This window comes from Ictalurus furcatus, chromosome 23 (assembly GCF_023375685.1).
Source record: "Ictalurus furcatus strain D&B chromosome 23, Billie_1.0, whole genome shotgun sequence".
NCBI lineage: Eukaryota > Metazoa > Chordata > Actinopteri > Siluriformes > Ictaluridae > Ictalurus > Ictalurus furcatus.
This window is the reverse complement of record NC_071277.1, coordinates 17,189,821-17,203,688: the sequence shown is the minus strand read 5'-3', so window position 1 is coordinate 17,203,688 and position 13,868 is coordinate 17,189,821. Positions and strand designations below refer to the sequence as shown.

Genomic DNA, 13,868 nt, shown 5'->3' with positions numbered 1-13,868 from the left:
AATGTAAAATCTGGTTTAAACCGGTTTCCTATCTTAATATTTCAATATAAAAAAACTAAATAAACATACACAGCCGTTATTGTATTTAGCGCATTGGAAGGAGAGCACGACGGTGTCCCGCGTCTGAACCCCCACCTCCACAAAAAACCCCTGATTTTTTCCTGATTTTTTCCGTGCCGTTTTAAAAGCCAGGATGCCTAAAAGAAAGGTAAGACCTCATCCACGACATTCTCAGCCTATTTACATGAAAATAACGTATAATATTTTAAGGTTTGTTCGCTCTGAGGTCCATTTAGCTGTTAGCTCTGTAACAATCCTTTACAGACAAAGCTGTCAGCGCTGGGCGCCTTACACGCTTCAAGCTTGTGTATGTGTATGTGTGTGTGTGAGGAGGGAAAAAACGAAAACAGCTTTATTTGGTCGTTTTTTGTGTGCTAAGAATCATTTTAAAACGTGCCCTAGCACCAGAAATGATTATAAACGAAACTATTGTGTTGTGGTGGGAATAAAGAATGTTTAAAAGTGTGAATAATATTTGTTATGGCGCTTGAAGAAATGCTTTGTGGTATTTAGCTTCTCTGCAAGAAAGGAGGCAACGACAACTGTCAGTTTATTTAGCCGACACTGAATGTATTAGATAAGTAAAGTGAAATAAAAAATAACTAGTATACAGTTAAGAGAATAATTAGTAATAAATAAAGAAGTGAATAACCGTGGTTAGATTAATCTGTGCTTAGCATTTAAAGTTATAAGGTGCTGGACTTGTTTGGTTTCCTAGTTGGATTTAAAAAAAAAGAAAAAAAAAGCTAACTAATGTTAAGAGTGATTAATACGAGGTGCTTTGTGTAACTTTGTTTATTTTTTTTATTTAAAAAATCGTTAAATAATTAATAATTGTCGTTGAAATGTGAAAGATGCCATACTGAACACCTTGTCAGGAGGGAAAAAACAAACAAGCTAATCCCTGATTTGTTTATTTTATTTTTTTTTATGCTAAAATTAATAAGACATAGTAAGCTGATATACGAAACTAACTTTCTGCATACTGAGGAAAATATTCCCGCCAAATTACGACCGTTATAAATGTATAGATTTAAATTTTAAACGTCACGCGGAAGACTTTTTTTGTGTGTGTGCTAAGTTTTATTAGGCGCGCGCACTCGGGGCTCGTTTGAAAGGAAGCGTCGCGCGCCCTCCCTCAGATTTGAATTTGAATAAGCGCGGGAAAGCAGAGTTCTCAAACATGAAAAGGGGGGAAAGAAACAAAATGGAGGAATAGCTCAGACAAAAAAAAATGAAGAAGAAGAAGCCGTTTCGGTTTGTGTATCGTGTTGTATAAAATTGAAAATAATTTTAAAGGTCTAAAAAGTTTTTGTTTGTTTGTTTGTTTGTGTTTTTGTGTGTGTTTATGGTTTGAAGTGTGTACAGGCGAGCTCTAATTGTTCTTTTCTTCTGGTTGATTTTGTAGGCTGACGGAGACAAGGCTGCCAAAGCCAAGGAAGAGGTCTGTGATTTGTAAAATGTTTCATACATTTTATCGAAAAATCAGGATTTGTTTCATTTTAAACCATTTTCTGTGTTTATTTTAATCGCTGTTTTGTCACGTTCTTGTACATTTCTGAATCCTAAGATGCGTGTTGTAACCAATAACTACGTGCAGAATTTTTGGGGGGAAAATTGGAAAAGTATGGATATTCTGTTTAAAAAAGGGGGGGGGGGGGTAATTCTGCCTTTTTATGCATTTTTTTAAAAACATTTTTATCTCAAGAAAACAGAATACATCTCTGGAAAGTTTTAAAAAGCAATTATTACTAAGTAATTAACGACCGAAATATATCTTATTTTTCTTTCTTTCTTCTTTTTCAGCCAACCCGGCGCTCTGCAAGACTCTCTGCTGTATGTGTTTGATTTTTTTATAGAAAAGTTTTTTTGGCCAAATATAATTATTTAGATTTTTTTTTTTGCTCTGTCTGCTATTTGTGTTTGTTCATTTGTTGCTCCTCGTTATTTGTAGAAACCGGCTCCTCCCAAACCAGCCCCCAAGCCTAAGAAAGCTGCCCCCAAGGTATGATCTTGTAATAACGAACCTCGTTTGTGTAGCGCTTTTACAAAGAAGAGCTGAAGGACAATTATTGTTATTTTTTTAAAATTGGCAACAAACAATACTAATAATAGATAATAATAATAATAATAATATGTGTGAACTGATATAGCAGAAAGCAGCCAAAGGAAAGAAGGGTGCAAATCCTGCTGAGAACGGAGACGCCAAGGCAGAGCAGGTGAGTTAAACACACTTTACCTAATTAACATGGCTTTATTGTGCAAATTATGTTTATGTTCTACAGACAAAGGGTGCCTTTATTTTAAATCGCCCCTCCGGGATGCCAAAAATGGTAAGGTCGCTAGTAATCATTTGACATGCAAATGAAGCTTTACTAACTGAGCAGGGTGACACGTAAACAATGTCCAGCTGGATACTGAAGAGTTCTCTGTGCACTTAAGCCTGTGTGAACATTCGCAGTTGTACCTGTGTTGATTGCTTTCCCTTTCTCTTTCTTGCAGGCGCAAAAGGCCGATGCCGCAGCAGACGCCAAATGAAAAGCCAAGCAATTGTTTAATGCTTCTGTGTACTTGGTGACTGTACAGTTTGAAATAACTATTTTTTACCAAGTTTTATATTAAGAATATCGTTTATAGTTTGTTGTTTGCCTTCATGTCCATTTTTAATGAAGCCGCCCACGCCCTTGCTAAAATATTTTGCCCTCGCTTAATTGGTTATAATCTCCCGGACAGTTTTCTGGGTCTTTTGATTATATTTTAGACACCAAACATTCTCATAAGGCAGCTATAGTGTGTTTTCAACTGTTTTCGTGTGCTTACAGAAATACTGTGTTTTAATTCTTGCATTATTTTCTTATTAACGCATTTAAGGCAAAGCGATCACTAAATTTTGAACAGAAAGTCAACCATGGATAAATTCATAGTATGAAGTCTCCAAGCTGTTAAAAAAAATGTTGTTTTTATTCTAAGTTATATGCACCAATATTGGAAAGATGATTTGTGACTCCTAAAAATCACTTGTTCTTAATGGTTTTGAATAAAATAAAGATTTCAGAAAAATGTGCACACGTTGCATTTTCTTCTCACATGATATCAATATTGTTATACGCATTATAGTTTTTATAATGTCATAATTTCACAACCTTTTCTTAATGTACTATATTTCAATACACTGATTTTTGAGGTTATTAGGACCACTTGCAGTATAGAGGACTGTGCGCTCATGGTTAGTGAGTATAGCCCACCTGTTAACACTATTAGTGGAAAAGGACCGCTACTGCTGAACCATTCACAACCGAGCAGTGATATGGTTATGCGTGTGTGACTATGGTGGTCCTAAATATGTTGAAGACATTGTGTAGAGCACCAGATGGTGTTAAATCACAGTAAACCTGTTAAACTTGCAAGTCAGTTTATTACAATGACATAATAAAAAAATATATTACAGTATGTTATAACTACCTGGAATCCCAGGTCACGTTTTTCACAATAGTATAAAACTCATTTTGGAGAACAGAATTCTTAGAACTTCTCTAAAAAGGATGTGAAATTCTGCCTTCAAATCACAACAATGGTGCCTAAGACTACAACTATTTAGCAGTCTAGAAGATGAAAAGCACCATGGTTGATGGTGGAATTAACATGAACTTCGAAGCTTTGGAAGCGGATCTGTTTGAGCAGAGTGTAAAGATGAGGAGGTAAGAGAGCTGGATAGATTAAAGGACTAAAGCGCTGCTGCATCGGTCTCACTGGCACCACTATTAATATTATACTACAGTATTACTAATAGTAAATCTTCTCTTTAGGCAGCGTTGTGGGTAATGTAGGAAGCCATTAACCAAAAGCGAAAAATGTCTAGTTCGTCAGTTCAGAGTTAGATCCTACAATAACGCTTTTCCACAATTGAAGATCACATATTGTTTTTAAATATTGATATACAAGTCTTTCATGATGCAAGTTTTTTTCCCCTTTGTATCAATGCACTCATGTCTGGAAAGCAGAACAGGAAGTCTATTTTAACCATTGCTGCTTCCATTATTAATATAATGCACATGATGTGTTTCATCAGCTCATTCTTAAAGCTTTTACAAGTTCAGTCTGATGTGTTACAGAAAGGAAAAGACAAGCAAAAAAAAAAAAAAGGCCTACAGGTCCTAAGGTCCCTCAATGCATTCTGAAATTGCACCACTAGAGGACAGGATAACATTAAATATTATACAATTTGCAAAAAAAAAAAAAAAGAAAAAGAAAGAAAAAGTCCTCAATAGAAGCAAAGCATCCAAGAATGTGTTATAGAAGGCTCAGTTCATGGGGTTTAGGAAAGCAAGTGCCAGCAAGACAATCCAGGCTAAACTCTTTGCATGCCTTCATGTATTGTATATATGTATGCAATCACTTATTTGCAGTAATTAACTTGCCTAAAATTGAAGTACAATCCAAGCCAGTTGAGGGTGAAGGAGTCTAGCTCAGTGGTTCAAAAGTGGCTCTATGGCCAGTCCCAACTCACAATCATGACTCTAGCACCGAAGCTAAACCTATGAGCTACAACCTAGCCCAAATTTTAATCCTACAAGAGGTTTAGTTTTTGGACAAATCATTAAAATACACACTTATGGGAAGGCATCTACAGGTGCATCTAAAAAAAAATGTAATATCATGGAAAAATTCATCAAAAATCCAGTATCTTAAAATATTAGTATAAAGAATTTATAATAGAAAAATGTCGAGATTCTGAAAAGTATGTTGATTTATGCACTCAATACTCGGTCGGGGCTTTAATCCTTTTGAACGAATCACTGCATCAATGTGGTGTTGCATGGAGGAAACCAGACTGTGGCACTGCTGAGGTGTTCTGGAAGCCCAGGTTGTTTTGATAGCGACCTTCGGCTCGTCTGTATCGTTGGGTCTGGTGTCTCTCATAGATTCTCTATGGGGTTCGGGTCAGACGAGTCGGCTGGACAATCAAGCACAGTAATACCATGGTCAGTAAACCAGTTACTAGTAGTTTTGGCACTGTGGGCCGGTTCAAGTCCTGCAGGAAAAGGAAATCAGCATCTCCATAAAGCTCGTCAGCAGATGGGAGCATGAAGTGCTCTAAAATCTCCTGGTGGATGCTGCATTGATTCTCGACTCGAGAAAACACAGTGGACCAACACCAGCAGATGACATGGCTCCCCAAATCATCACTGACTGTGGAAACTTCGCACTGGACTCCAATGTTGTTTAACTTGCAATTAGATCCAGTATGAGAATTCATTTTCTAAATCCTAACCAATTACAAGTACCAAAGCTAAATGAAAATTATAAGGCTTTAAAACAAATAATTGACTTTTAGCTAGTCAAAAGTAAAAAAATAAAATATTTACATTTTTATTAAAATCCAGCAAAGACCTTCCTTTTGTATTGAAGGGCTCAATTTTTGTATTGTCCGCTTTCAGATCCTAATCAGATTCTATGGGATGATTTTTTAATCTGTAAACCTGTTAATCCTTTAGATAAGAGACTCCTAGATGGCACTATACTCAATTACATAACTGTTTGGCTCTTGGCACGATGACACCACACACCCCAATATCAAAGGGAACACCAGACACTAGATATGAGAGGGGTATAAATAAGACAGTTTCCACCTGCACTCCCTAAACAGGGTCTAATCACTGACACTCAATCTTGAACACCTGATTCTAATTTTATGGATTTGAAGGTGATAAATGTAAGGGTGTACTTACTTTTTCCACGCAACTGATCTGTTTTTTGTTCAATTAAATTGTGAAAATTACTACAAAATGTCAATTTGCTGTCATTTGAAAGATTGTTCCAACTTTATTAATAGGCACTGTTTCAAAGAGGATCAAATGTTTGCTTGTCCAAATATGTAAAAAAAAAAAAAAAGCCAACAATTTCCATGGGGTGTATTTATTTTTTTCACATAAGTGTATATATTCAAGCTCAAGACCTGGGCCTCTTCACTTTCAATAAAAAAAAAATTATTTCACAAACATTTTCACAAACTGAAAATTTGTTAGGCTCTTGAACCGACCGCTCGACTGCTTGAATTGGATTCTTTCTCATAAAGAATGTCATACACTTGGATCAAGGTGAAATATACTGTATCATTGGATATCTCTGACTGAGAATCAGTGTTTAGGAAACACCAGTGCTGGACTTTAACATGGCCGCTGCTCTGTTTACACTCAGTAGGTCTCTGCATGCGGCACAGGGTGGAGTGTATATTAGGACTCTCTGAGAACTTGTAAAGAATCTGTCACGGTAGTTAAAAAAAAATAGCAACAGTCTCTATTAAATGCTCTGCCTGTGCTGGTTGTGTATGTATTTATAAAATGAAAAGCCATTAGAGAATGGTGGGTGGAGGGTGTATGCATGTGTGTGTGTGTGTGTGTGTGTGTGTGTGTCCGTGCGCATGTGTGTGTGCGGGTTTCACTCTTCAAGACGAAGAGTGAAAAATGAATTAAACTCAGGTACAGATCACATGATGTGAATAGCTTGAGAAGGGGACACTGTTTCAATGTCCATTTTCTCTTCACTCATTTAGTAGCTGCTCCTATTCAAAAATGATGAGCTGTTACGAGCCAACAAAGAACAAGGAAGGAGCTAACCTCAACAAAAAAAAGAAACGTCCTCTCACATTCAATGTGCTTTTATTTCCAAATTTCCATCCATCCATCCATTTTCTATACCGATTATCCTATAGGGTCGTGGGGAACCTGGAGTCTATCCCAGGGAGCATGGGGTACAAGGCGGGGTACACCCTGGACGGGGTGCCATCACAGGGCGCAATCACGTACACATTCACACACCCATTCATACACTACGGACACTTTGGACGTGCCAGTGCTTAATTGTTTGTTTGTTTGTTTTCTTTCTTCCTTTCTAATATGCAAAACATTACAGTAAAGGATAGTATTTTTGTTTGTTTGTTTGTTTGTTTCTTGCTTGCTTTCTTTCTTTCTTGGCAGTATGCAAAATATTACAATAAAGCATAGTATTTCTGTTTGTTTGTTTCTTTGTTTGTTTGTTTCTTTCTTTCTTTCCAGTATGCAAAACACTACAGTAAAGGATAGTGTTTTTGTGTGTTTGTTTCTTTCTTTCTTTCTTTCCAGTATGCAAAACAACACAGTAAAGGATAGTATTTTTTCTTTGTTTGTTTGATTACTTTTTGTTTGTTTGTTTGTTTTCTTTCTTTCTTTCTCTCCAATATGCAAAACATTACAGTAAAGGATAGTATTTTTGTTTGTTTCTTTCTTTCTTGCTTGCTTGCTTTCTTTCTTTCTTGGCAGTATGCAAAATATTACAATAAAGCATAGTATTTTTGTTTGTTTGTTTCTTTCTTTCTTTCTTTCTTTCTTTCCAGAATGCAAAACAACACAGTAAAGGATAGTATTTTTTCTTTGTTTGTTTGATTACTTTTTGTTTGTTTGTTTGTTTTCTTTCTTTCCTTCCAATATGCAAAACATTACAGTAAAGGATAGTATTTTTTGTTTGCTTGTTTTCTTTCTTTCTTTCTTTTTTTCTTTCTTTCTTTCTTTCCAGTATACAAAACAACACAGTAAAAGATAGTATTTTTCTTTGTTTGTTTGCTTGCATACTTGCTTGTTTGTTTTTCTTTCTTTCTTCCTATAAGGATACAAAGGCCAAACTTTGTTTACAAAGTAAACAAAAGAAAACCAAATATTTCGTGAGAACACTTTTTATTTCTCCTTTTCCTTATCCCATAAACATATTATTATTATTATTATTATGAAGGTCATTAGAAGGATTACTAAGTTGAAGATGAAACAGATGATTGGGCAGATGTTGGGCTTCTGGTAACCTTCTCTCTGTTTTCATCCTGCTCATTAAGTATGCGCGTGCTCCGTAGCCCCGCCCCCTTATTTATAGTCTGTAATGGTGCTTTCCTATATAACCAGCCAGCTGAAGCCCGTCTCCTTTCAGAGTTTACACGTACACGCACGTGCACGTCTACACTCTCCTGCCGCGTACACTCTGTGAGGTAAGACACAAACTCTCCTTTTTTTTTTTTTTGTTTTTGCAGGCGCTGGGGTCTGACCAAAGGTAATAAATATAAAAAACACGCAGCTTTACTTTTTCATTCGTTCCTTCATGCATGCGTTACTTTGACGAACCAAAAAAAAAAATAAATAAACTTCTCAAGGGTCGCGATTTATTTATTTATTTTTATCTCTAGTCCACTAAATCACTAGAACCTTTGACGCATGCAAGTAATGTTTATAGAAAGCTCCAAAAATGTAACTGGACTGTGTGCACTTCTTGGCAAAACATCATAAAAAGTTCAACTGAACAATTTCCCAGAGAACGCACGCTATTTCTGTTGAAGAACATGGCAAAAAGAAAAGAGATCAGTGTGTGGATTCTTGTTTAATTGATTCATTTGGGACTTCAGGGGGAGGGGCTCAGAAAGTACTCGGTGTTCCTGTTCTTGCGCGTGCGCGCGCGCGTGCACACAATTGTTCAGTATTGTACTTTTTTTTTTTTTTTTTTTTTTTTTTTTTTTTTAATAAAGTTCACTTGTACAAGAAAATGAAGCACTTAACACACCAGTACTTAAATGTAGATTCAACAGCTCGAAGCTCACATCATTTTGGATACGGAATGAATTTTATATCCATTGTACTGCGTTTAATAGGCTACACTAAACTTTATTTGAGAATATATGCCTTATAAACACAACCCATTTCAGATGAACAGATTTAAAATGAGAAATGTATTCAACAACAACAAAAATGGCATGTGCAATATGACTTTGTACAATTTTTTTTTTTTTTTGGTGTGTTGTAATTTATTAAAACATTGGTGAAGACTGTTTAGTGTAAATTTCTCTTCAACAATTCAATTTGATTACAGTTCTATGAAATCTAAAATCGTACTGAGGTTTGGTTTGATTCAGTTTTTCTGGTGTGATTTCAGGATCATGTTTAAAAAATGAATGGAATGAATGAATGAATGAATGAATAAATAAATAAATAAATAAAAAAAAATCCAGAAACTGTTTACCCTGTGGATTCCCCCTCCATCCCTCCCCAGATCTACATTATATGATTCACCATCTCAGATTGCTGCATGGGATTTTGTGAAAACGATGTGCTTTTATTTATTTCAGTGAGTCACTTCAGCCGTTGTATGGCACCACCTAGGCGTCTGGACGGCCAGAATATATTGTCGTAAAGCGATTTCTCCTGGACCAGAATGGCTTTAATCTGATTAATCTAATCAGATTTGCTTTCAATGACTATGTTTACATGGACAGCGGTAATCTAATTATTGACTTTATTCTGAATAAGTCAGTGTTGTGATTAAGGTGTTTACATGAGTTGCTTTTAGAAGATTCCTTTCATGTTCCTGTTTTACATGTTATAGAACATAGATGGATTAACAGTACACGTCATTACGTCACCGCGCCACGCCGTCCGACGTCCCTCCAGAATTTCACGTTTTAACATACAGTTCGTCTTCGTTATGGGACCGTATACAGTTTTGGGTGTTTTGATTTTTGATTTTTACGAACGCTTCAATTGCGGTTAATTATTTGTCATGCTGTACGTGCTAATAGGCGACTGCTTGAAGCCGTGGGCTGTGTCTGAAACCGCGTATTTACCTACCACGCAGTTTTGGACGCAGCCGCGCTCTCTTGTTTGCTGTCAAACGGTTGAGCACTGCCGTGTGTGATCGTGTCCCGTCACAAAATGCGGTGAAAACTCCTACACGACGTTAATAGTGTGATTAAGGTGTGTACATGTCTGTAATATACGTTGATAATGCGACTAAAACAGGAATACTCCACACATCTTCATTCCATTTGTGTTTACTTTGAGTATGACTTTAATCAGATTAAGGTAATTAAAACATGGCTGTTTTACATGCTAGTTTCTTAATCAGACTATTGTCTTAATCAGGTTAATATTGGATTATTGTTGTCCATGTAAATGTACTAAACATACTGACTGTGTTTAACAAACTTCTATGTTGAACTATCATTAGGATGCAGTGTTCAAGATAATTTTAGCATTTTAATACCAAGTGATGGTGTATGATCTCGTTATGGGCACTTTATCACCTTTTAGCTTGTTTGACCGGAGTTATATTGATTTTAGTTGGTTTCCTAACATTTCCACGGTGCAAATTTGATCACTTCCTGTATTTGGGCCAAAAAAACAGCATTCACTGGGACAACATTACCACCTTTCTTTCTCAAGGGGGTTAAGACATGATGCCTTAATTCAAGCTTGTGGTCCAGATGAACTAGCTTTCTGTTGCATGTTGAAATGCATCTTGGTCAGTTATTTTTAAAGATGGCTTATAAATAATTGATATCTTGGTTCTCTATAGATGCCTTTTGAACGTCCAGCAATCCTTGTGGTGGTTACCCTCAATGCTGGTCACATTCTGGAGCTTTCAAAGTGTTTGGCTATGGGGAGTATGCTGAGTCTCGGACACGTATGGCAGCCATGTTGAGTGAAGACTGTACATTGTTTAAACACAGTGAAACATGGCAACTTCAGCATGCATGCCTCCGACACTTGAGGTTGGGATGTGAGGCGGGAGTGAGGGCGGTACAAACCGGTAGGAGGAAGAAGAATGGGAGGTTCTTGGTATTCAGTGTATTCTGTGGAGACCGGAAGCGGGCTTGCCTTGGTATTCCACGGAGATATTACATTTAGAAAATACGTCCTGGTTAGCATTTTGATGAAGAACTTCACTGTAAGAGGAGTAAGCCTCAAATGCCAGACAAAAACCACTTCTGCTGTAGCCAGAGCCGAAAAGACACCGTTCAGTCAGAGATGAGAGAAACTGAGAGCCCATAGATCAGATCAGGCCTGGGGGATGCCGTTTTAGCGACTACTGACTGGACAGTATCACTATTTATAGTTCTGTAAATAGCCCTCATGTGATTGGTCTGGAAAGAGCACAGGCAAATGGACAAAAAGACAAAGAACCGGTTACTATTATTATTATTATTATTATTATTATTATTATTATTATTATTATTATTAGGTGCTTTCTTTGAAAGTGGAGCTTCAGCGTGTTGACTGCTAGAGATGTGAGCCCTCATGCATGAAAGAAAATGATTTTTAAAAAAAACAAAAAAACAACCAGGACACTTCACTAATTCTCTTTGCTTCCTAACCTGAAGCTCTTGTCACCACTTGGAGGGTTTTATAAAACAAAACATTCAACTGAAGGTTATGGAATGAACACTGAAGATGGGGAAAAGTTAAAAATAAAATAAAATAAAATGAATAAAAAAAAGTCTGTAAAAATAGTTAAGTTTACAATTTTTAAACCAGTACAAAATTCAAACCAGCATCAAATCCAGAATTTGTTATTATTTAATTACATTTTTTAAAGGCTATAAAAAAGATGTATTGTGACCTATATAATTAATCGCAGTGTCAGCCGGCCCTAATTATAAATTGAGTAACAAATGAGGGGAAATAACATGAGTTTTTTTTTTTTTTTTTTTTTTTTTTTTTTTTTTTTTTTTTAAGTTGCTCTTTTAAAAGAGCATCATGCTGATCATAAGTAGAATCATTTACTTTCCTTATAAATCACTCATTTTTTAAAATAAAATTCTTTCTAAACTTCTACATAGTATAAAAATAAAAATACAGGCATGTTGGTACGTGTGTGGCTATGTCCTAAATATTGTGTTAATGGAAAAACTGCATAAGCACCTGTTGGCATAAATGGCTAAACTATGTTTTAACATGTAATTTTATACCTTATGTTTTGCCAGTAATTTGGGGAGTGTAAAATGAAATAAGGCAATCATAGCCTGTATACAATTTAAATGCTCAATGTGGATGATGTGCTTGGCTGTGATTTGGTAAGCGTTAGCATAGCATTCATAACAGACAATCTGTTAAAGGAATGGGTTGACACAAATTTTATTTACAGTTTACACAGTTGATTGGTTAACAGCTTTGCAGTGGTGCCATGTAGTTAATGGAGCTGACAAGGAAATAATTCTGTCTTACCCAAAAAATATTTTTACCATAAATATGTGCCCCAAAAAACATTTTGACTTTGTAATCAAATTGTCATTAAGTCAAATGGCAAGGAGATTGTATTTACAAGTGGATTTATTGGCTTCATTATTTAACTTCCACAATTCTTGTACCTTGAAACTTGAGATTTTTGGAAAACGGGCTTTAGAGGCATGTTCTACAGTGTTTCTAACTGTAACACGACTGCTAAATAGGCTCTTGAATGGGGGGGAGCGAGTTAATTGTGCTAAGAAAAAAAGCTAATCTAGTTGTCCAAGATGGCCGCTTCATAGCATGCGTTCTTCAGCTCCACAGTAAAGTTTTGTTTATAGTTTACCGTAAAGTCATATTGTAACATTACTGAAGCACTAGATATGGTTTGAGGCACCAACTTGTGTCGAAAGCTGCTTTGAATGACAGACTTGCTTAATTAGTTAGCAACATTAGCGTTGTTCGAGTAGCTACATTTGGGCTACAGGGAATCTAGTGTAAATTTGAGATTTTTACCCCAAAATCATTCTTTTTGATTCCTTTATCCCATTTCAGACATTGCACTGCCACTTCTCAATAAATCACAACTTGCAGATAGTTATTTTTCTGTGTAATCTTAGAATTTACAGAAGTAATATAAAATAGACTCCTCTCCATCGCACTTTTTGCTAAATCATCAATTAATTTTATTAGACAATCAGGTCATTGAAAGTATTGTCGTGGAAATTAGACAACACTCACAGACTCGTTCTCTGAAGGTAAAAAAGGTTTACTACAGAAAGATGGTTAATACAGGATAGAATAAAGCAGGATAGAATAATGAGAGCGCTCTGAAGTGCTTGTGCTGAACCACTACTCTATATGAAACGCAGTGCATGACACACTTCTGCGTACTGATAAGAAGCAGGTTGAGGAAGTTCAAACAGGCTTTGTTTCAGTGTTTTGGAAGATGTGCAGACTAGGGATGTCAGGAGAACCGATACGTCAGTACCAGCATTCAAACGTGATGGTACTTGTTTTTCTGCATTAGTGTTAGTACTGTTTGTAACGAAAGTACCGAGGTTGCGATTCTTCCAGACCTGATGGGGGCAGCAAATACGCGCAAGTGTTTGTCGGTCCACAAGTGGTGAAGAAGAGGAACGCCTACAAGCACATGACAAAAACTACAGAAGCTTAGCTTAACAAGTTTAGCTCCGCCCTGACTCGTTGAGGGGAAATCTCTCTCTCATTCATATATATAAATTTTATATTATCTATATATCCATATATACCTGTCGGTATATGTCTTAGTTTTGAAGCTGTGATCTAAAACACCAATATCTCTGCCATTGCAGAGGCAAAGTTCCTGGAACTTCTTATAAGAAATTGCTCCATGTGATACTTCTCTCAATGTAATATGCACATTTCTTATCATTGACTCCCTTCCATACAGACAGCAATACACAATGACTTCATAAAATTCTAATTCTAAATCATTGACTCCCTTCCATACAGACAGCAATACACAATGACTTCATAAAATTCTAATTCTAAATCATTGACTCCCTTCCATACAGACAGCAATACACAATGACTTCATAAAATTCTAATTCTAAATCATTGACTCCCTTCCATACAGACAGGCAATACACAGTGACTTCATAAAATTCTAATTCTAAATCATTGACTCCCTTCCATACAGACACCAATACACAATGACTTCATAAAATTCTAATTCTAAATCATTGACTCCCTTCCATACAGACAGCAATACACAGTGACTTCATAAAATTCTAATTCTAAAATCTTGAAGAT

General features: G+C 36.1%; 1 protein-coding gene across 2 annotated transcripts; it reads left to right on the top strand.

Moving 5' to 3' along the window:
- On the top strand, positions 1 to 3,124 carry hmgn2 (high mobility group nucleosomal binding domain 2). Of its 2 annotated transcripts, none has more exons than XM_053612118.1 (6): positions 1 to 208; positions 1,469 to 1,504; positions 1,867 to 1,896; positions 2,015 to 2,065; positions 2,217 to 2,279; positions 2,563 to 3,124. In XM_053612118.1, exons 1-6 carry the CDS (start codon positions 194 to 196, stop codon positions 2,596 to 2,598), a joined length of 231 nt encoding a protein of 76 aa, XP_053468093.1. In that variant the 5' UTR covers positions 1 to 193; the 3' UTR covers positions 2,599 to 3,124. The 2 variants fall into 2 exon arrangements, with proteins under 2 accessions (XP_053468093.1, XP_053468092.1); XM_053612117.1 differs by having other exon boundaries at positions 10 to 208; positions 2,214 to 2,279.
- The last annotated feature ends 10,744 nt before the right edge of the window (positions 3,125 to 13,868 follow it).

Excerpts from the sequence above, each read along its gene's own strand:
- hmgn2 (XM_053612117.1), top strand. Across the intron at positions 1,505-1,866 it reads CTGCCAAAGCCAAGGAAGAG|CCAACCCGGCGCTCTGCAAG; the intron begins GTCTGTGATTTG and ends CTTCTTTTTCAG. Across the intron at positions 1,897-2,014 it reads GCTCTGCAAGACTCTCTGCT|AAACCGGCTCCTCCCAAACC; the intron begins GTATGTGTTTGA and ends CGTTATTTGTAG.